General features: G+C 35.8%; 1 protein-coding gene across 7 annotated transcripts in view; it reads left to right on the top strand.

Moving 5' to 3' along the window:
* Positions 1-24,561, top strand: part of TRPC4 (transient receptor potential cation channel subfamily C member 4) — a 228,386-nt gene that overhangs the window by 157,367 nt on the left and 46,458 nt on the right. For all 7 annotated transcript variants that reach the window (XM_509635.6, XM_009426907.5, XM_009426911.4 and 4 more), the window contains one exon: positions 15,432-15,768. In XM_509635.6, the coding sequence (XP_509635.2) occupies positions 15,432-15,768 (337 nt within the window). The remainder of the gene's footprint in view (positions 1-15,431; positions 15,769-24,561) is intronic.

The following is a 24,561-nucleotide window of genomic DNA, read 5'->3' as shown; positions in this document are numbered from 1 at the left end:
AAGTAGATATGAAATTTTGGGTATCCCAGAATTGCAAGAGGATTAAGAGTCACTGGATTACTGTCTATAGGACTGCCTGAATCATATTGCGGTAGTTATGGTGGTGGTAGGAAGGAGTTGGAATGGATATTAGTACTGACATAGGAAACTGTAAAACTGAACTTTTTCTATATAAGAGGCTTATTTTTAGAATTTGCCTTGGACTTTGTAATCAGATTGTATATACGTAACTAACTACTAAACACTCTGTTCATGTCTTGTGACTGTGACATTTAAAGATAATTATTGAAAGCCTTTTAGAGACAGTCCCTAAATTACAAACAGATTGTATTACAGAAGCTTATAACTTAGTGAAATGGAGTTTGAGGGTATATTTACATCTTGGAACAGAGTGATACTGAATATTGAAATTTCCTACTCAAAACATACAAGTTGCTTTAGTCTATTCATATATGTTCTATGGTATATGTTCATGACAGCACAAGAGAATAAAACTTTGAATCTACTTTTGCAACGTTTCAAATTTTATACGAGTAGTGAATAATACTCGATAGAGACTAAGGCTTATAAAAATAATAGTTCTTATATGTGTATTTTTAACATCAATATTTTCCTGCACAAGTCGAATGTTGATATTTCTTTCCAATGTTTAGACATCACTAATAGAATTATTCAAGGACACAGATTCTTTAATATTGGCTTGTCCTTTTTTTAGAAACTTCATTTTTTCATTAGACATGCATATGTCTGTTTACACAAGAAAAGCAAGGTGAGGAAAAATATCATTATTATATTTTAAATAGTATCAAGAGAATTGAAGAATATTGAATACCAGATTTGCCACTTCTGGGTCTCGCCCTTCTTTCATCAGTTCCTGTAGAATAAAAACACGTTACTCTGAAATGTATTTCCTTGATGACTATTTAAAATACTCTGACTTTCTGCTCCTTGTAAAGATGTACTTTCCAAGAAAAACTTGATCTCAGCAAACTATCGCAGGAACAAAAAACCAAACACCGCATGTTCTCACTCATAGGTGGGAATTGAACAATGAGAACACATGGACACAGGAAGGGGAACATCACACACCGGGGCCTGTTGTGGGGTGGGGGGAGGGGGGAGGGGTAGCATTAGGAGATATACCTAATGCTAAATGATGAGTTAATGGGTGCAGCACAACAACATGGCACATGTATACATATGTAACAAACCTGCACATTGTGCACATGTACCCTAAAACTTAAAAGTATAATAATAAAAAAAAATAGCTTCTAAGCACTGACTTCTAACCTGGACTGAGGCAGCCTTCTTACCCTACCCTCAAGCAACCCAGTGATCTCCTGGGAAGCTGCCTAGACTATTTCACATTATGTTAAGAAGAGGGAGAAGAAGCTAATTATATGTGTAACTTCTAGAAATAGGCACAAGAATATAAAGCGTCCTTGTTGTTGAGGTTACTGACTTCAACCAGGGTTTTCTGTGGAACTTACATGAGCAGTTAATGCCTGACTAAATAGACCCATAAGCCTTCTGCTATGTTCAGCGGTTAATCCAATTGAGTAAATAGCCATTGACATCTCAGTGCCAGGCACTAGTGCTAGGGATTAAGTGATGAAAAGTGACAGACCTTCTTCAAATATCTCATTATAATTCCTAATTATAATGCTGGAGATATAGGGGATAGGTGCAATTGTAAATGTATGTTTAAAGTACAAAAACAGTACTTAGAACAATTAACTCTGGAAGTAATGAGGGGAATCTGAAGCGGAGTTGAAAGACCAATAGGAACTCATCATGAAAAATCAGGAGATGGTTAATTCCAGGCAAATGTATCAGTATACTATACACAAACCTGTAACGGTGAGGAAGGCCCAGGCATGGTTAAAGCACTTTGAGTGGTTTGTATGCCTGAAGTGTAACCGTGTAGGGCTAAGGGAAGGCAGAGAAAGTGTCGTACAGGAGCTATCTGGGGCTCTTTCCTGAGGACTATGAAATAGTTCAGAGTTTTAAATGAGAAAGATGCAGGTAAATATGCATGCTGGAAGGCCTACCATCTCAGCAGAATGGTCCATGGGTTAGAAGGAGAGGAACTCAAAGACTGATTTGAGTTAGGCCTAGAGTCATGCATACGATTTTCTTTTTGTAAAAGAGGTTCATTTCTTTTTTTAATTAAATAAAAACTGCATATATTTATTGATTACAATATAATATTTTGAAATGTGCATACATTATGCAATGGCTAAATTGAGCTAATTAACATATGCATTACCTCATTTCCTTATCTTTTTTGTGATGATAACACTTAAAATATACTCTCAGTGATCTTCAAGAATATAATACGTTGTTATTAGCTATAGTCACCACATTATACAAAAAATGTCTTAAACTTATCTAACTGAAATGATGCACCCTTTGACCAATATCTTCCTCAACTCCACCCCCACCATCCGGCCCCTGGTAATCATCATTCTACTCTCTGCATCTGTGAATTCAAACTTTTAAGATTCCACATATCAGTGAGATCATGCTGTAATTGCATTGCTATGTCTGGCTTATTTCACTTAACATAATGCCCTTCAGTTTCATCCATGTTTTCTCCAATGACAGAAATTCCATCTTTTCATAAGGCTTAATAATATTCTAGTGTATATCTATACCACAGCTTCTTTATCCTTTGATACATTGATAGACACTTAGGTTGATTCCATATCTTGATTATTGTGAATACTGCTGCAAAAAACACAGAAGTGCAGATATCTCTTGGACATAATGATTTCATTTCTTATAGATATATGCCCAGTAGTGGGATTGCTGGACCATATGGTAGTTCTATTTTTACTTTTTTAAGACCCTCCATACTATTTTCCATAATGAATGTACTCATTTAAATTCCCATGCATCTGATGTTTTATTATGATGATATTCCATGATAACTAAGGGGGAATATTGAGACAAAATAAGGAGATGAATACAAGAGAAAGTAAAGAGGCTGACTTGATAATATTGGCAACAAATTGGAGGTTGATAATCCTCAATGTGCTTTTCATACCAGCAAAATAGGAACAGACTTGTTTTATTTATTTATTTATTTATTTATTTATATTTAGAGACAGAGTCTTGCTCTGTTGCCCAGGCTGGAGGGCAGTGGCACGATCTCACCTCACTGCAACCTCTGCCTCCTGGGTTCAAGCAATTTCTGGCTACTTTTTGTATTTTTAGTAGAGATGGGGTCTCACCATATTGGCCAGGCTGGTCTCAAACTCCTGACCTTAAGTGATCTGCCTGCCTTGGCTTCCCAAAGTGCTGGGATTACAGGCATGAGCCACCATGCTCAGCCAGACTTATTTTATAGCAACTTTATTGAAGGAAAATTGACATAAAATTAACTGCACATATTTAAAGTGAGTACTTTGGTAAGTTTTTGTAAAATGTATACACCTGTGAAAACATAAACAAATTAAGATAGAGAACACATCCATCACCATCACAGGTTACCTTCTGCTCTTTTATAATTCTTCCTTGCACCCTCCCCATTCCCCCATAGGCGACTGTTGATCTGCTGCCTGTCACTAGATTAGTTTTCATTTTCTAGAGTTTATATAAATGGGATTATACAGTATGTGTTCTTTTTTTCCTTTGGCTTCTTTCATTCTGCATAATTTAAAAAATATTCAACCATGTATGTATATCAATACAACAGTTCATTCCTTTTCATTGCTGACTAATCTTCCATTATATGAATATACCATATTTTGCTTATCCAGTCCTGGGTTGGTGGACATTTGGCTTGTTCCAGTTTGAGGCTATTACAAAAAAGCTACTATGATATTTGTAGTCAAGTGTTTTTATGTATATAAACTTTTATTTTCTGTTTTCTTTTTTATTTTCTATTTTATTTTGGATAAATGCCTAGACTAAGAATGGATGTATCATTGGTAGATGTATATTTAATTTAAAAACAAACCAAACCAAACTGCAAACTCTTTTTAAAAAGCTATTTATATTTTGTTGTTCAATGTATGAAAGTTTAAGTGTCTGCAAACATGTATCAACATATGTTTTAATTTGATTTTTTTAAAATTTTAGTCATTCTAATAGGTATGCAGTGATACTTCATTGTGACTTTGATTTGCATTTCCCTAATGTGCAACAGATGTTGAGCATCTTTTCATGTGTTTATTTGCCATCTATGTATCTTTTGATGCTGTCTCTTCAAATTTTAGTTCCCATTTTTTATTTGAGTTTTTTGTTTCCTCATTATTATATTTGGTTAATTATACTTGGTCAGGGAGAAGATGAGTTACAAAACACTGGGTTTTTTTGGTGGTAGGAACTCTCTAAATCTTAAATTACGCTATGAGTGGATGGAGAAGAGTTCATGTTTCATCTAGGTAGACGTTGTACCACTTATCAACACAATAAACATAGATGGGTAAACAGTGTTACGGTCCAAAATGTTAATTAAATTGTGAACTTATTGAATTTTATGTATCTGTGTGGCTTTCAAGTGGCAATTTTCCAAAAGAAGAGCTATGTGGATAATTCAACCTTAGGAACATGATGAAACCAAGCGCAACTATACTAGTCAAACTTTTTCTTATATTGGAGAGTCCTAGCACATACAACTACCACTTTTCAGATGCTTTCTCTCAGATAATCCTTATACATATATTTTCTCCTGCATCCCTGGAATTCTTTACTAAGGGTACAGTGCTGAACTACATTAAAGCTTTATGACCCTTCTTTTTTCCAACCTTCAATTTTTTTTCATCCCATTGCATAAAAAGCCCTATCTTCACTAGATGACAACTATGTACTAGTTGCTTAATTCCTCTTTTGTCTAAGCAATGTAATGTTTTATTCCAGCTAAAATATGCAAGTCTTCAGAAAGCTCTTAGGAAGATTTAATTGTAACAGAAGACTGATATGGGAGATGGTTTTAGATATATGACCTTTTTCAGACCTTCGAAAATCGCATTATGTATATAGCTGACTGCCTATGTGTAGGGTCCCCTCATTTCATAAGGTTATTGATATTTTTCTCTTCCTTGTTTCTTTTATTTATTGCCATTTATTATCAATCCTTGTGACAAAATAAGAAAATTTTAAAATATGATATAAGAGGTAGAGGAAAACTGTATAGTTGGAAGACAGGGATCTAATGCCACAATTCACCACTGTGATATTTCTTCAATTTTTCCAGAACATTAATTTGGGCTAACAATAATATTTAATAAAACAGTGTTATAAACAAAGTTATCTGGTTTTTAAAATTATTTATGATCTTGAAATATATTTGGAATATTTGAAATATCAATTTTTATGTAAACTATAGAGTCAAAAACTATATACTAGACAACTACTAGAAAATGAGTAACTATGGATGTTATGGTTTAAATTGTATCTGGCAAAAAGATATGCTAATGTCCAAACCCCAAGTGCCTGCCTCAGAACGTGACTTTATTTGGAAACAGATCATTGCACAAGAAATTACTGAAGATGAGGTCATTCTGGAGTGGGACAGACTCTTACTCCAATATGACTGGTTATCTTATAAAAAGAGAGAAGATGATGTGAAATGAGGCATACAGGGAGAATGCCACGTGATGGCAGAGGCAGAGATTGGAATGACACAGCTGTCAGGCCAAGGAATGCCTTGAATTCACAGTCGCTTACCAGAAGGTTGCTAAAGTCAAGGAAAGATTCTACCCAGAGTCTCAGAGAAAGCATGGCGCTGCCAACACTCTGGTTTTAGAATTCACATTTTCAGAACTATGAGAAAAAAAATAGGTTTTTTTAAGCCACCTAATTTATGGTACTTGGTTATGGCAGCCCTTAGGAACTAACACAATGAGCAAATAAATTTTAACAAAATCTCAATACCATATGGAGATATAGTTTATGTATAAAACATTTCAATATCCACAATAATAGCAGTACCTTGGGTCAGAAAATAATCAGTGAAGTCCTTATTCATATGCAGATTCTTTGGGTTGCAGGTTGAGTTTCTTTGAACTATTGATGGTTATAGGTCTGTTTTCAGTGACTAATATGCTCATGTACAGTAGTTTGTTCCTTATTTTCAGGTCATCCTTCATCCTGCCTCATGATTTGTCCTTACTTATTGGGATGTGCATTTTCTCAGGAAGCTAGCATGAAGGGCCACAGAGACCAGGATGGGAACAAGCAACACTTGCACGTGTGGCAAGTGGAAATGCTGGAAATGACAATGATGACGGAGAGGAAATGATACATGCCTCATTTTTAGGAACATAACTTAGGCTGTTTAAAAAAAGAATGAGAGAGGGAAGCTGATTACTCAATAATCCTTGTAAAAAATAAAAGACCTAGATGAGAGAGATGGCAGAGGAGCTGGAGAGATGGTGCAGCCGGGGAGGAACATCCCAGATGTTTGATCAGCAGGAATCATTGACAATTAGATGAGCCAATAAAGAATAAAAAATAAAATTACGCCAAAGAATAATTTCCATTCAACAGATACTTTACTCTTTATTCCTGTCTGCTTTGTGAAAATGATATCAAAGACTGACAGAATTATAGGGAACTATAACTCTTTTTGTCCCTTTTTCTCTTTTTTGGCTCTTTTATGTGTTGTTTTTGTGCAGTTGCCCGCTCTGTTGCCATACAAGTTGGAGCAAATAGCACAACCTGAGAGGTCGGTGACTGTGTTGCCTCTGCTGTTTCCAAAACACATAACTTTTTCTCTGTATATTATAGACTAATTTAATTCCAACCTCAATTAACAGATCATTAAAAAACAGAGTATTATTATTATTATCTTTTTTAAGCCCAGAAAATTTGTCAGCCAAGATAGTCTGCAGAGCTTTTGTCAGGGAGACAGAAAAGAGATTAGAGATCTTTTCTGTCTTGTGAAGTAATTTTATTCTCGACCCTAAGGCTACAGTTTAAAAATTCTGCTTATAGGACCTAACACATTTGAAACAAATATAACCCTTCACATATATTATTTATATGTATAAATTAGATGGGTAGAGAAACAACTCCATTCTGTGATATCAACTTTTGATTCTGGAAAGAAGGTATGAAATGAGTTTCCTATTTTCTAAGGTCTGGAACAATTTAATTTTTTCTAAAACTATAGGTCTTGATATTATGTTAAAAGGAATAGAGAAGGGAAAAGCAAAGTGTGCTTATATCATTTTACTTCATAAGAACAACTAATATTCATTCCCATTCTGTCTCTTTTTTCCTTTCTGAATTCTTGACCTACTGGAAGATAGTAGAGCAGTGTTCATTCTTCAGTAGGAGTCTCTCCAGGAGACTTTGATTAAAAGTGAAACACCCATTCTGAACATGCCACTCCTCTGTGTGGAAAATGTCAGTGGCTCACTGGAGACTGGAGAACCAGCCCATTCATAGAAGGCCAGGATCTGAGCCTTCCTCACTGCTTTCCATCCACCATTTTCATCTATTACTCACCTACATGATTCAAAAGTCAAATGGTGCTTTCTTCAATACTGTATAATTTTCTGCCTCCACACCTCTATTCAAGTTTTAAGAAAACATCTAGGTAGCTACCTAGAAATAACTAGCATTTTTAAATCTATTTTCCATAATAGTTTGGAACAATGTATATGTGCTCCGAGAAGGGTATTGGTGAATAGAGGTAGACTTTGTACCAACTGCTACCCTTTGTGATTTTCAAAGAACGAACATTATTTATTGACTCGACCTTCCTACCACCTAAATTGGGTTTTGTTTTCTTGCTGTTTTGTTTGCTAAGTTCAACGTTGGGTTCATCACCCACACACACATGCTTTATTTCCTTTGCCTTTCTCATTTTCAACTTTCCATTACTGCTCACTCATTGTCTCAGATCAGTTGCCAAACCAATTTTAAACGTAGACTCAGGAATGGTTTCAGAAGTTTAATCAGCCTCTGCCTCACCAACACTATCATCATATGAAATTTAGTTATTGTCTTCCCTTCTGGTTATGTGACATCAAATGTCGTGCCCCTGTAATATGCATTTAGCTCTTCCTTGAATCCTGATCTGCAAATCTGAATTTAACATGTATATTTAAGAAAACGCTTAGGTGATTTTATGACTGGGTACGAAATTTTTGAACTTGACACTTGTTGGGCAGGAGAGTCTGCAGAGAATAGAATCTGTAGTTTATCAATGAGTCTTCTTCATTATTCTCAAGCATTTTAGCCAATGTTTCTCAGATTTGATTAAATCTCTATTGATTTTTTGCCTCTTAACCAGGCTGAAAAACTTAATTGGGCAACTAGTTATCTTATTGGTATTCCCTTATGCTTCAGTTATTATTATCTTCTGAATGTAATTTCCTTGCATAAATCTTTTAATTATTATTATTATTATGCTGAAAGTGAACACATATTACATACTTGTGTATATATGTCTATAAGTGATTGTATATGTATATGCACATACGTGTATATACATATATCCTTGTGTGTGTAAACATGTGTTTATATGCAATAATGGTGATACCTAATATTTATTGAACATATACTATGACCTAGGAACTCATACTTTTCATATATTAATTCATTTAATTTTTCAATAACCCTATGAGATAAGTATTTCTACTATCCCCATTTGACAAATTGGGAAAAAGACACAATAAGAATTTAATAATTTATTAATACTCATACAATCAGGAAGCAGCAGATCCAAGATTCAAATCCCAATGGGGTTTCTCTAAGGCTTATGTGATCTTAATCCCTACAATATCCAAATATATAATACAAAGTACAGTAAATTTGCCATATCACTTTGGAGTCATGATGAAGGCATATGGTGGTGCATAGGGTAAATATCTGTGAGAAACTAGGTATAGGTATTTTCTTCCTTTTTTATCCAGGATCTTTATCACCCACTCATGTTTCTCATGCCCACTGAATCCCAGTCTGTTTAACACTGGTTTAAGTCCCCTATTGGCATCGTGCTTAATGGTGAATTAGCCAGCTAGCATCCTTTGCCTGCGATTACACTGTGTTCGGCTTTTCCACTTGCACAAGAGTTCAGTGATTTGGTGGAGATTATTGTTGAGATTTTTGTGTTTATTCCTGTAATTAGATATTACACTAAAACTACACCATAGAATATCTGCTTGATGTGTGACTTCTATGCAATTCCTTTTAAAGGAATCTTTACTGAGCTAAATTTGCTTGTTGATAACCTTAACAAGAAGGTTGACTTTAAATGAGGAAAGCAAAAAATAGGAAAATAGAAAACATTAGAAAAACTAGAAGACTGTCCCACATTATTCAAAGGTATTTCTGTAAGGCAGTGGTTATTAAAAGTTAGACCTCCCAGCACTTTGTGAGGCTGAGGCAGGCGGATCACGAGGTCAGGAGATCGAGACCATCCTGGCTCACACAGTGAAACCCTGACTCTACTAAAAATACAAAAAATTAGTTGGGTGTGGTGGCGGGCACCTGTAGTCCCAGCTACCTTGGGAGGCTGAGACAGGAGAATGGCATGAACCCGGGAGGCAGAGCTTGCAATGAGCTGAGATTGCACTGCTGCACTCCAGCCTGGGCAACAGAGCGAGATTCCCACTCAAAAAAAAAAAAAAAAAAAAAAGGTTAGTCCTTGGAGTAACCTTGAGAACTGGGCAAAAATGCAGAGTTTAGGGCCTCACCTTGTACCTACTGAATCAGACACTGGGGTGGGGCTCATGTGTTTTAACAGCCTCCAGGTGATCCTGCTGCTTGCTCAATTTTGAGAACCACCACTGTATGGCTTGTCCCTATCACTCAAGAACTCATGCACGCTCACACACATACACATATACCCACACAGACATTCCCAGAGTTTCAAGGTCAGCTGTATATTTCTTACTTTATAGACATTGGAATATATATTTACACTGAATTAAAACTACTCTTTGAATATTTATCAGATACAATGGAGCTATAGGTAATTTCATTAGACATCAAATCCTTTAAACCAGCGTTTACCAAGTTTTAACATTCATAGGAATCATGCTATGCAGATTTTTATTCAGCAGATTTGAAGTGGGGCCTGACATTCTCCATCTCTAACAGCCTTCCTGTTGATTTCAATGTTACTGGACTCAGCCCACAATTTGAGTTGCAACAATTTAGACTCAAGCATGTCCTCAACAAACATTTTCATACATATCCCAAAATATGGCCACAGTTTTCCTTTACATTTCATCTCTAGTATAACTACAATTGGTTACAACCTTCTAGCACAAGAGATTTCTCATCTGAGCACACTTGTCTCTATCCCTGTGTTTTTAACATGAAATTCTTTTAATCTAACATAAAACACATTCACTTACGAAGCTGTCACTGTTGAAATCTATCTGTTATTTCAGGCTTAACTAACAAATTCCACTTCCTTAAATTTTCAGTTTATTTCATGTCGGACATACTCTTATATACCCTATACCTCTTTTTAACAAGTTATATAATGCTCTGTATGAAGTTATCCAGTTACATAATTAGTCCCAATGTATTTTGAGTTCCCAGAAGACAGATTTATGTGGTTCTTACAGATCATGGCACTCCCCTCACTTATCTAGCCACTGTCTGACTCACATATGATGCTGAATGCTATTGGCTTAATTAGTGTTTCACCTGCCCTGGAAAGGCAGGTGAAAATAATGTTTTGATTAATGAAGTAGGTGGGTCTGATTAATCATGTGATATGACTATGCTCAGAGGGGCCAGAAGAATTGTTTAATGAAGAGCACGACCAGAGGTATCACCAGGAAGCAGAGAGAGACAGAGACATTTAAAAGCCATTAGTGGCCATGAGGGATGTAGGAGATGAAATAAAATATTTTTTTTAAAAAAAAAGATTTTTCAGCTATGGAAAAAATTAATTCCCTGAAGTTCTTCTGCCTGTAAATAATCCTTAGACCCTGCTATCGACATAATAAAATGAGTTTTTGAAAAGCATTCTGGACAGAGGAAATAACTCCTCCCCCATACAGATTATTTTTGAATTGCTGAAGAATACACAGTAATACCCAGAGCACACTGGTATGTATATGAATTTGTGGTCCTTTTAGAGCAAAGGAATCAGATTGCCCTTATGTAAATCACTATGATACAGCCAATCCAAAGTTTCAACTCTCTTTATAATCACCCGGCAGTCAGTTGAGACTTCCTTGTGACTCTCTGACACAGTCAAGATAGATAAAGTAGCCAGGACGGTTGTTCCTAGAATTTGGATTTTCTTCCTATAGAGAATGACTACAGTCTGAACTTTGGGTACAATTTTTCAAACTAGAAAAATAAGTTAAAAAACTGAAAAGATGAAGACAGTAAATCTGATTCATAGTTATTTTTGATTTATTTGTTTTATATATTTTAAATTATTTTCTGCTTACTTTGTCCATGTACAATTAATGTTTTAGTTCACTTTTCTAGATAGTTGATATGGTTTGGCTGTGTCCCCACCCAAATCTCATCTTGAATGGTAGCTCCCATAATTCCCACATGTTGTGGGAGAGACCCAGTGGGAGATAATTGAATCATGGGGGCAGGTCTTTCCCATGCTGTTTTCATGATGGTGAATAAGTCTCATGAGATCTGATGGTTTTAAAAAGGGGAGTTTCCCTGCACAAGTGCTCTTCTTTTGTCTGCCATCATGTGAGATGTGCCTCTTACCTACCACCACAACTGTGAGACCTCCCCAGCCACATGGGACTGTGAGTCCATTAAACCTCTTCTGTAAATTGCCAAGTTTCGGGTATGTTTTATCAGCGGTATAAAAACTGACTAATACAATGTAGTGAAGTTTCTTGTTTATTTGGTTTTGTTTTGTTTTTATATACTTTCCAGATTTAGCCTCCTTTTTGTAATTCTTTTCTTTGTTGCCATTATGGCTTGGAGTTTTCATGTTTTGAGTAGTTAATTTTAAATCATTGATACTGGATCTCTCTTATTATATTTGTAAAAATGAGATTAGATTCAATAGTTTTCATAGTGTCTTCAATATTTGGAATCCCATGACTCAGTGATTCTATAAATAATAATGAGATCAGACTTTTCAAACTTTTTAAAGGTTATTGAAAGAGATAGGACGTCTTTAAAATTGTTTTCACAGCGTCTTTTATAAGTGCACAGCACAAATGTGAATTTGAAAGTTTTAGTGTTTTAATATGAATTTTAATGGGATGGCAGGAGTTGTGCTAGAATTGGCCAACAACTCTAGAGAAAGAACGGCTGTAATGAATTGTGTCTAAAAACAAACCTCGCTTCTCCCAGTCCTGGAATGGTGCGGAAGATGGTAGTTCCTCCTATGACTCATGGTGCAGTAGAAAGATGGAGTAGGAGGCGGGGGCTGTAGGCTCCCAGCACACTGCAGGCAATGTGATGGTCCACCTGGAGAGGGCATTGCTGGAATGGACTGGTGGCCACTGTCAAAGAATCAGGTGACCCCTCACTGAGGGTGTCCTTCAGAGGGAGTTGGAGTAAAGCTGAGCATTACTCCAAGTAATCTAGGTAAACAGTGAGGGAGGCAACAGAGAGAAAAAGACACAGGGAGAGGAAGGGAGTGAGGGTGGGAGGAAGGAAGGAAGGAAAGAAGGGAAGAAGGAAGAGAGGGAGGTAGTCAGGCAGGGAGGGAAAGAGAGGCAAGAGATAATTGAAGTGATTTAATCTATGTTACCAATTAAAGACTGAAAAATCCCGTAATATAAAATTTTAATTATTTCAATCCTTAATTTGATAACTGATTTAACCACCAAACCCATTTTTGCATGGAAAATCTATTAATTACTGGGATGCAATTTAGGGAATGCTGGTGTAGACAAGTAAAGAGCATGTTTGGTCGAAAGGAGACATGAAATTACCACGAGAATATGTGGATTTACAATGATTCTCAGAATACTTTTTGGGTTATTTCAATCCTATGATTGGATCAAATACATAGCCAAATAACATCCACATTTGGGGAACTTTGTGTATTACACACACTCACTCCTGCTCTTCTTAGTCCTCTCCATAATTTTTACTTCTGCAAAAACCTCCCTGTGTCTGTGTTTAACGTAAAATTACGTATACTGTTCATTTACTAAGCACAGGTATATACTTTCAATAACTAAAGAAAGAAAAAGTACTTTTAAGAAAAAAAATAAATAAAAAATCATGGCTAACCTAGCACTTTGCAATGGCAAGTTTTCTATGAGGATTAAATTCCTTGCTTTTTTTTAGGTAATTTTACAGAGTATATATGTGTGTATTCAGCAACAAAAATATTAATTCAAACAAACCTTAAATTCTCCTAAGAAAGTTCTTTGTTTGATTGTCCTCAGGTGCCCCATGCTGTAGTGAGATTTTGACCAGGAAGGACAGAGTTTGAATCCAAGACCTCACTTAGACTGTAGTGAACAAAGTACATAACTTTCTTTTACTCGTTCTGCATGCACGGAATGAGTTACTTAGTACTTAGTCCCTTACAGTGTTTTGTCAATGTGTGACTACTGATAAGATGATGGCAACTGCTTGTTACATCTTGCATTTCCCATAGGTTTTCTTAACTCTCTTTTATCAAGACTTTTCAGCTGTCCTAAAGTTTAATACTATTAAAAATATTTTATTCCATGGGGAATTAAAAAAAGGAAAATAGTAGACTATGATTTCTTTATCAAACTCTGATGGGAAGGATTATACGGGGAAAAAATAAAACTCTTAAAGAGAACAGTGCTTGTTAATGATCTAAACCACTGTTTATCAATACTCTACAGTTATATAAGCAAAAACTCTATTTTGACTTTCAAATACCTGGCTTTGTCTGGAATAAAATTTAGCTTGACTGTTCATGGAGCTCGAAATTTCCTTAAGTAAGTGCCGTACAAGATAATGAGGATAGTCTTCCCTACCCTAGCCTTAAAACCATACTATTTTATCTGGTTTTATCTGTATTTACTGAACCCATTATTATAAACTTAATTCAATTGTTTGCATATTTATTTGCCCACTATATACATTGATGAGTAGATATGCAAGACAAGATGAAGAGAAACAGTTGCATGAAAAACCATTGTTCATCTAATCCAAATGGTTGAACACCTCAACTATTGGATTACTCTTTGAATGTCACCTCATCTCTTTCTTCATCCCCAAACACAGCATCCTTTCTGCATATCCAGAGACTGCTTGCTTGCTTACCATCAGAAAAAAGAAAGGAAAAAGTCTTGCTTCAAGGACAGCCATATGGCTTAGAACTAAAGAAGAAAGATGGGAAATGTGGAGTTGGGTGGAGAGTCCTGTAAAAGGAACAAGCACTAAGTTTGCTTATAGAGTAAGCCTATTTTATGATGCCAACAGAACTTCTCCAAGTCTCTTACAAGGAACTTACACTTCTCCTTCAATCAGAACTGTCCATTGGGCATCGTTTAATCCCACTGTACACTTTCTCACCAGGTTATGCTCTTGTTCTCCCATGGTATCTTGCCGTGGATTACCCTCATCTTCTTTTTCTACTTATACAAATATGTCCCGGTGGAAGCATTCTTGAACTGTTCCATCTGAAAGATACAATTTTCTCTTAATTCATATATTGCTTAACTGACAATCCCAATGAGAAAGGTTGAGAAAAAAATCTGAGAAATACTGAGAAAAAAAGAAATATTGAGAAAAAAAATCCTGGACCAGATATTCAAACATCTCATAATTTGATAGATATGTAACCTCCTTAACATACAGTAAGTAGTGTCCATGCTACATCTCAAAAATGTTGTCAGGATAGAATGATGCCATGTCTGTGAAATGTTTTGTATAAGGCAATTAGGTATACTTAGGTAAGGTGTTTGCATTGTTTATACCGAATTAAGCTATGATGATTAACATTCTGGTGAATACTACTTTCTTTCATCTGTTTTTCATATTGCCTCAACCCAATTAAAAGTATATTTAGCTTGTACCTCATAAAGAAAAGTTCGTTTGCTTTTCCTGATGATGAAAGTAATAAATATCTATTATAGAAAATTGTTAAAATACACGCAAATATAAAAATAAAAATTAAGTGTAATGTTGTAACCAAGAGATAACAACTATATCAAAAAAGAGCCACACTTATATATTCTTATATATGTGTATATAGGTGTGTATCTTTGTAAACTGCTTTGTTCACTTATCAGCGTATCTTTTGCATATTCGTATTCCCCAGTTCTATTTTTGCTTCCTCAAGTGCAGCCACAGTATTTTGACTTCAGTTATGTCTCACTAAGCATGTCATACTGTGCCTTGGGTAGAATAAATATTCAATACATTGGCTTTATTCACAGAATGACTTAAAGCCTTTTGATTGTTTAAATGTAAAATTATGTGAAACAGAATTTCTGTCTTTAAGGATCACAATTGTGTTCTTATTGACGAATTGAGGCCACTCCATGTAACTGTGACTTATTTTTCCTTTTCCTTTCCCTTCTGTTTAGTTTGTTGCCCAGCCCAATTGTCAACAGCTGCTGGCATCTCGCTGGTACGATGAGTTTCCAGGCTGGAGGAGAAGACACTGGGCAGTGAAGATGGTGACATGTTTCATAATAGGACTTCTTTTTCCTGTCTTCTCTGTGTGCTACCTGATAGCTCCCAAAAGCCCACTTGGACTGTTCATCAGGAAGCCATTTATCAAGTTTATCTGCCACACAGCCTCCTATTTGACTTTTTTGTTCCTGCTGCTGCTTGCCTCTCAGCACATCGACAGGTCAGACTTGAACAGGCAAGGTCCACCACCAACCATCGTCGAGTGGATGATATTACCGTGGGTCCTGGGTAAATGTGTTACTATAGAAAATATAATAAAAACATGTTACTGCCACGGAATTTTGTTGCTCAGAAAATATTCATTAATGTTTGGGACCTAGGAATGTTTAGAATAGGTTCTGACTATTGTAGCTCCAAGAACCTAACCCCCAAAGCCAAACAACTATTTTACAAGCTGCGGTGGACCCGCTTACAAAATCAGCTTAAGAAACGTAACCTTAAGTTTTAGAATTACAGATTTTAATGACTTCATATTCCACGACTGACCCTCTGAGTTTTTTATTAAAACTTTTCAACATATCTCATTGACTATATGTAAATACTCATTCTAATATTCCTAATAGATATGTCTTCTAAAAGTACATGAAGATTACTCTGAAGAATTAGTGATTCTATACATAAAGTAAGTGAAACCTTTTGAAAAAATCAATCCATTCAAATTTATCTTTGAAATCTATATTAATTTTAAATAACAGGAAATTAAACAACAGGATATCCGCCACTCTCTTTTTGTTCTTGTCATAGAAAGTTGTATTGGGTCTGAAGCAAATCACTGTGAAGTAGAAAACCTTAAAGTAGCTAGTGAAAATCTTGTTTTCCCGCCGGGCGCAGTGGCTCATGCCTGTAATCCCAGCACTTTGGGAGGCCGAGGCGGGCGGATCACGAGGTCAGGAGATCGTAGCCATCCTAGCTAACACGGTGAAACCCCGTCTCTACTAAAAATTCAAAAAGAAATTAGCCGGGCGTGGTGGCGGGCGCCTGTAGTCCCAGCTACTCGGGAGGGTGAGGCAGAAGAATGGCGTGAACCCGGGAGGCGGAGCTTACAGTGATCCCAGATCACGCCACTGCAGTCCAGCCTGGGCAACAGAGCGAGACTCTGTCTCAAAAAAAAAGAAAGGAAAAAAAAGTAGCTAGTGAAAACCTTGTTTTCCTTTCTCCTTGTTATTATAGCCATGGTTAAAATTTGCATTTTAATTATCCTTTTCTCTATCATACTATGGTTTGCTGAGAAATCACATTTTCTCAATTTAGCTCATCATTTTAAACCTCTCTGCTATAATATCTATCTCATCATTTGGCTATTAGAAAATATGTGACAAATTTCATGATTCAAAATCTCAGAATATCAGTTTGGGTTAACTCTCAAAACTGCTGAAGAGACTAAAATGACATCAAGGCAGAAAAAAAAAAAAGACAGCCTATTTGAGATAAATATGTTTTTCAGTTTTAAAAATTATAAAAACCATACTTTAAGTATTGTCAATAAGAAAAGTTAATAGGGACAGGATTTGATGTTTTACTTATATAACTAAACAAAATCCTCAGGTGAACTTTAAAATAGAGTAGGTTCTCATTAATCTAAAGTGCGTAAAATGTGATCTTGTTTAAATTAGAAAAAAGGGTCAGGCCGGGCAGGACACAGTGGCTCATGCCTGTAATCCCAGCACTTTGGGAAGCCAAAGCGGGCGGATCGCTTGAGATCAGGAGTTGGAGTATCACCCATCTCTACTAAAAATGTGAAAATTAGCTGGGCATGGTGGCCACAGCCTGTAATCCCAGCTACCTGGGATGCTGAGGCAGGAGAATTGTTTGAGCCTGGGAGGCAGAGGTTGCGGTGAACCAATATTACACCACTGCACTCCAGCCTGGGTGACAAAGTGAGACTCTGTCTCAAAAAGTGAAAGAAAAGAAGAAAAATTAAAAAGGCTCACATAATCTATAAGTGTCCGAAGTGTCCTTTGGAATAAAATAATTTTCACATTGCAGTTGGTATTAAAGGTAAAATAACCCCGCCTGTTTCATTTAAATTAAATATATCTCATTAAGAATGTTTTTAAAGGAATTTTCTTCTTAGAAAATGTCTTTGGAACAATTCTTACAGAAGAGTTTAGGATGTTACATTTTCCATAATGGCTAACTCATATTGAATGTCTAAAAATTCTAGTTTCCCAAATGCAGAACATTTCATTTTGAAAAATAATATAGATACAATAAAATGTAAGCAGATAGAGTAGTCCTAATCTTTCCTTGATACCATCAATGAAAATGTGTCAAATACTTTCCAGGCAGAATGCACAGTGAAGGATGATAGTGATACAAAAGTAAGGCAACAAAGAGCCCTTCTGCTAATGAAGCTTAAATTTTACTGGGATAAATGGGTAATAAACAAATAGATTTGTGATATATTGTCATAAAATGGTAAATAATATTTAAAAAATAGGAGGTCCAACCTTCTAATTACTTGTCCAATGAAAACAGTCAGTGGCTGCCTGCTACACACCAAGCGTCTAACAGAATATTTCATGGAAGTTGGCTGGAAGAAACTAGACCCAACCACAGCTAAATGATTACATGAGGTATAGATTTATTTGTGAGTATTATAATTCCAGCTTAGAAAAATATCTGCTATAGGCAACATTGTCTCAAGATTTCCTGACTGTAGGGAGTTAATTTTTCTGAGAATTTTAGGATGAAAAGAGATTTCCTAGAATTAAAAAATGTGTGCAAATGATCATCTTGCTGAAATAATGGGGCATGAGGAAAAATGTTTATATATCAAAGAGATCTGTCAAACCGTTATATTGTTCACCAAGTCTGGTGAATTGTGAGTGCCTCATATCCGAGACTGAGTTCTCAGTGCCTTGCCAGATCCATGATTATAAGGGGTGTGTGCTATGTTGTTGGGCTGTTCTGCAAAAGGCACTGGACTTAAATCCATGCCCAGGTTCTACCACTAGGAGACTATTAAATTATGGGTAGTCACAAGCTCTCAGGATTTTCAGTGTCTTCATCTACAAAATGAAAGATTTAGAGTGAATGACATCTAAAGTCCCCCTGTATCCTATCATCCTGTCTGCTAAGCTACCATTATTAAGGCAGAGAAAACTGATCCTTTCGGGGGAGGTATAGTGTTGAGGGGGAGAGCCAGGCTAAAGACATCAGAGTAGGAATGCGTTAATCTTTAACCAGAAGCGTGATATATATAAAAAAGCACAGTCTGATTTGATGACTATATTAATGAATCCTCTATTCTCTTGTCCTGTCCTGCTGTCTGATAAAGTAAGTGGCCATGAGTCCCTTAGCAGAACATTTCATAGTTCATTGTTTGCAAGGTTCTAGATTTATAACATCAAGAATGAATGACTTACGGAAATGATGTGGCTTATAAGTGTGTCCCCTCATCATGTTAATTGTCTCAGTGGTAGACTGGAACTCTGTTTATGGTTTTTTCTCAAGTCTTCTTGAACTGACTTAGATTTTCAAACCAGATCACCTCTGTGAGCTACTTGTTGTATAAAGTAATACTTTTTTAGTTGTACTAAATTCACTTTTCTTCCGTTTTCAAAAGATCTTCCTCACATTCATAATTTCTTGATGTATGAGAAATGATCACTTTATGCCTCTCATTTGTTTATCCTAGCAAAACACTTTTGACTTATTTGTTTTATATATTTATATCATAAATGTCCATGTTTATCTAGGTAGGAAAGTTCTCTAACTTTAAAGCCTAACCTTTCAAACCAATTTCTTTTTCTTCTTAAGAATTATGGTTTTGCTTGGGAATTTCCGTTATTTTATATATCTTGCAGTGTTTCAGCAATAAGAACTGTATTCAGCCTCATAGAACCAGTTATCTTGTGTTTCAGCACAATGGCAGAATAAGGTTTCTGTTATTTCAGTATCTTTCTTGTTGAAGTTCAACATTGTTGACTATTTAAATCTATTGTGTTTTATATCTTTAGAAAGCAGTTCATAATGGCTCTTCTATCCCTCTGCCACGGTGTCAGCAATAAGTTGGAACTCACCGCCCAACAAAGCTTTCAGAATTATTTTTACTTCAGACTTGCTTGTATTTGAAGGTTATCGACCTTTCCTTTCTGCCATCAAACAGCCTCAAGAGATCTTCTTGCACATATTTGCTGTCAGGATGAACTTTATTATATAAGAAAGAAAGCCAAAAATCTTTACAGGGACCAAACTTATGATGCTTGTCATTGTGATACAGTTCTAACTAATGCAGAAAACTAATCATGGATAATTCTGTTAGAACTCTCAATAGATGAGTAAATTCCAGACAGATGGACACCAATATCCTTCTCAGGCTGTCAAATTACCCACTTAAACTAGAGTAAAAAGTAAAACAGTTGTTTGATCAAGCATTCCTATGGGCCTGATAACAGAGCTATACTTTTTGGGTGTCTGGAGAAAAAGTTTCAGCTTGGAAAGACTGAATGATGGATTAGAAAGAGCTCGAGGCTAGAAGATCAGAGACTTGGGTACTTTTACGTTCTCCATGACTCTGAGGCTCTTAACTTATTTAGGGTTTGATTTTTAATATATTATACTCGGAATATGCAATGAATAGAATATGATAAATTTATTTTTATTAAAAAATTACATGAAAACTAGAGCATGTTATATGTGTAATGTGCATTATGAGAATTCATCAAAATTATGGCAAGAGTTTTATCTCAAAGAGAGGCATTTGTTTCTGAAGATAATACGTAGTAAGATATGGGAAAAACAAACTTTTGAATGCTAGTTGTCAGGCCTTCCTGAAACCCAGTTTGAATTTTCCCTCAGAATTCATTCTAACTCCGATTGTAACAAACAAATTTTGCTATAACTTATCCCTTTGCACAAAAAAGTATGGATATCTGTAAAATTTCCAGATGTAGACTTATGTAATTAGCTTAGCAAAATAAATTATAAAATGGATAACACTTTTCATGAAAGAAATAGAACTTTGGGCTGGGTGTGGTGGCTCACACCTGTAATCCCAGCACTTTGGGAGGCTGAGGTGGGTGGATCACGAGGTCAGGGGTTCGAGACCATACTGGCCAACATAGTGAAACCCTGTCTCTACTAAAAATACAAAAATCAGCCAGGCATGGTGGCAGGCACATGTAGTCCCAGCTACTCGGGAGGCTGAGACAGGAGAATCGCTTGAACCTGGGAGGCAGAGGTTGCAGTGAGCCGAGATTGTGCCACTGCACTCCAGTGTAGGTGACAGAGCAAGACTCCATCTCAAAAAAAAAAAAAAAGAAAAGAAAAGAAACAAAGAACTTTAATGAAGGCTATCATATGAATACAGCAGGAAATACTTTGCTCCTATGAGAAAACAAAATGGCTGCTGAAGCAACGTGACATTGTGAGCATGCCCCGGATTATGCCACAATTAAACAGTATGCAAATCTATGCACACTGAGCATGAGGAGAAAGGTGAACTGAGGAAAAGATGTAACATAGGAGGAGGTCTAAGCTCTGTTAAAAATAGCTTCTATTGAATTCCTAGGCATAAAGTAAGAATTGCTCATAATAGCCAGATTATACAACTTGCCTATAACACTTTATTTAGCAAATTTTTAAACAAGATTGGTTTCTCATTTCCATAATTTATTTTACATTTTTATGTTTTAAAAGGTGGATATTAACAAATCTGAACATTTCAACAAGGCCTACCAAATTGAAGATATAGAATGATAAGTTGGTGATAACATTTTCATCTAGATAAATATTCATAGAGTCAAATAATACTATATGGATGTATATATATGTATATATATGTGTGTGTATATACACACACACACACGTATATGTATAACCAGTTATGGTTTTTACACATATATGTATAATCAGTTATGTGTATATAGGTACACACAGACACATATATACACATAAATATATATGTATGTATACATATAGACACATATACACACGTGTGTATATATACGTGTGTGTGTGCATATATATATAATTCTTCCTGTCTTGTGACCATTTTTTCATCTTTTGCCTAAAGTCATTAAGATCATATGGCTTCCTATTTTCAGCCTCACCGCTGAATTTCCCATCCCCTCAAGCAGCTCCAAACAATATTCTTACAATTATAAGAAATATTCCTATTACTTTCCCCAGCTCCTCCCTTGGCGTGGTGCTCAAATAATCTTAGCAAACTAGCTTCAGACACACACAGACCCTCAAACACAAGCTGCAGACTACCCATTTATTAATTTAAAATGGATATTTTAATTTTTGAGGAAATCAGATAGTCAGTACAGTGTGACATATGACCCTCATTTTACTATTTATCAGTGGGGAAAAAAATATTTTAACATCATCTTCATGGAATTATAAAGACTAATGCAGTAATATCTCAAACAATGAGATATTAATGAAGATTTCAGTTATTGTGTGTGCTCCTATTAATGCTGAACACATGATTTCTTTATTGGAGGGAAATGAACTCTTTTTAGGCCATGACAGTGCAATATAAATTTGATACACAAAAATTGAAATTTACAGGCCTTCAGAGAATGTTTGAAAACATGGTTTAGATGGTTCAAGGGAAGAGGGGAAAAGACAGGAAAAGAGGAGTAGATACCAAAAAAGAAAGAGTCAAAGTTAAAAAAAAAAAATGAGATTCTTGAATTAGTCTTCATTAGCACAGAGTAACAATAGTAGTAGTAGTAATCATAGTAATAATAGTAGAAACTGAAAAAATTAGGCACTGTGCTGAGTAATTTAAATGCATTCTTTTGTTCGAACTTCACAGTAACTCTGTTCCACTTAATCATAATAAATGATGTTAATGTCTCATTTCACAGAGAGGAAACAGGATTAGAGAATTTACATTCCTTGCAGGGATCAAGGGATCAAGGAGCTAACAAGTGATACTAGATTCAAATTCCAGTCAATGTAAGTCTAGATCTAGATTCTTTATCCTTTCTGAGACACTCACCCAAAAGTGTGAGAGGTAGAATTTGAAAAGGCAAAAACAGCTCAGAACATGTGTCCGTACTTAAGACTTCTTCGCTTCTATTTGCCGGCTTAGATTTTTACACAGGTGAAATTTGAATGGACCATGTTTCTGCTTCATTAAAGGTGTAATGCTCTTTAAGATGCACATTTGATGTGATTTACTATTGAATATTATGTTTACCAACATACCAAACTTACCACTACCACCACCCTCACATCACCACCAGTATCATCACTGCCTTTTTTCTAATCTAAAACATATTATGTGTGACTTTCTAGCCCTAAAAGAAGCAATCCACTCCAAGAAAGAAAGAATAAGTCCTTTGATATGACCTAGAGATGTTTCCTTTTTTGCTTTCCATGTATTAGTTGCTATGTTCTAAAGTTAAATTTATTTTCTTCAAGGACATCATTATTTTTTAAATTTGTGTGTGCGTGTGTGTGTGTGTGTGTGTAAGGGGTACTCAGGAAAATCGAAAGAAATAAATATATTTCTTTGTGCATATTTATTTTTAAAATGTTCAGAAGTTTGTATTAAGTGGAAGGTGGTAATTTTCATAGTGAAAATATTAATATTCACTTATTCGAAACTATATATTAGGCAACTTCTGCTGCTTATTGAAAAGGTAATGAACAAGGAATTGGAGAAATATTTATTCCTTGTCTTCCTATCTACATAAGCATTCTACTTCTTAGTTTTCATGGAAAATTTTAAATTAAATTAGAATCCTATAAAAAGAATGCTCCTACACTGATAAAATGTCTCACTTGATTTTTAAGTAACTATTTTTAGGTGATAAGCTATCAGATGATCTGGAATTCTAAAGTTCTACACTTCACTCTTACTCTGAAACTAACATGGCATCCTTTCTTGGTAAACTTAAAAATGTGTACTTCCTTAATTATATATTCCTAGTTTTTTTTCTCAAAATGTTAAAATAATGGTGTCAAAACCCATAGTGGTTTAAGCATTTTTAGATGCCTTCCAACTAAGAATATTTAACATTCACTGTCTCTTTATGTCAGTGTTTTTTGAAGTATGGTCTGCTGACTAAAATTATGGTTACTGTAGATTCTTATGACAAATTCAGATTATGGTTGGCTGATTTAGAAATTCCAAAAGTATTTTAAACATTAAAGACTGAGAAACAATTCTGGAAGTCAAATTTCATAATCATATAATGGTTTTATTAAGGATCTTCAACATATTTGAATCTAGACATGAAATGGTTTTACTTCTTTCTATCACTCTCCTTGGCCACCTTATATCAAATATCCTTTCCTTGTTCCCGAATGATATCACTATGGGTTATCATAAATTTTCTGAAATTTCAAGTTATTTAAAAGTAGGCTATGTTCAGTTTAAAACTCAAATTTTATAAGCTTAAAGATCTTCTCTTCCCAATAAAGGCCTGACCCATGGCTTGAAGGATCTGGAATTGTCCATCTCTTACACATCCTTGAACTCCAACACTGGAATTCAAGGTGGGACATAGGCTCTTCATGCTTCCTCATTCCTGTTGCTTTAGGGACGATGGGGATGGGAGAAGCTAAATGTCCTGACTTACCTGGCACCCCGGTCAGAGCTCTTTCTTGGTTGGTTGTCCTGCCTCTCTGGCTATTACTGAGCCACCTGTGTGATGCTGACTCTCCTGAGGGGTGCACGGCTGTTCTTTGAGAGCCTTGTTGTGCCTCCACACTGCATAGTTCTCTGAGTCAGAGATTCAACTCTTCCAGGAGTCTTCCAGTCCCTCCACTCCTGTAACCAGCAGTCAATCCCTAACGAGGTCCTGGAACCCTAACAAATCCCTCTTGAGTCCTGGCAAGAAGGCTCAAACCCAGCCTTTTCTTCTAATATGCACTTACCTCACAACAGCATCACAGAACCTTACCACATTAAAAGACAGAAGGCCAGACTGCCATGGGCTACCCTATGGCCAAACCTCACTGTTTTCCATTTTCTGTGATGAGCTGAACCCAGGGGGAGATGAGCAAGCCACCTACCCAAACAGACGCCCCAGCAGGGGTGAGGTAGTAGTTCCT

The sequence above is a fragment of the Pan troglodytes genome, chromosome 14 (genome assembly GCF_028858775.2).
Source record: "Pan troglodytes isolate AG18354 chromosome 14, NHGRI_mPanTro3-v2.0_pri, whole genome shotgun sequence".
Classification (NCBI taxonomy): Eukaryota; Metazoa; Chordata; class Mammalia; order Primates; family Hominidae; genus Pan; species Pan troglodytes.
The sequence above is the reverse complement of the archived record's forward strand: the minus strand, read 5'-3'. Positions and strand labels throughout refer to the sequence as shown.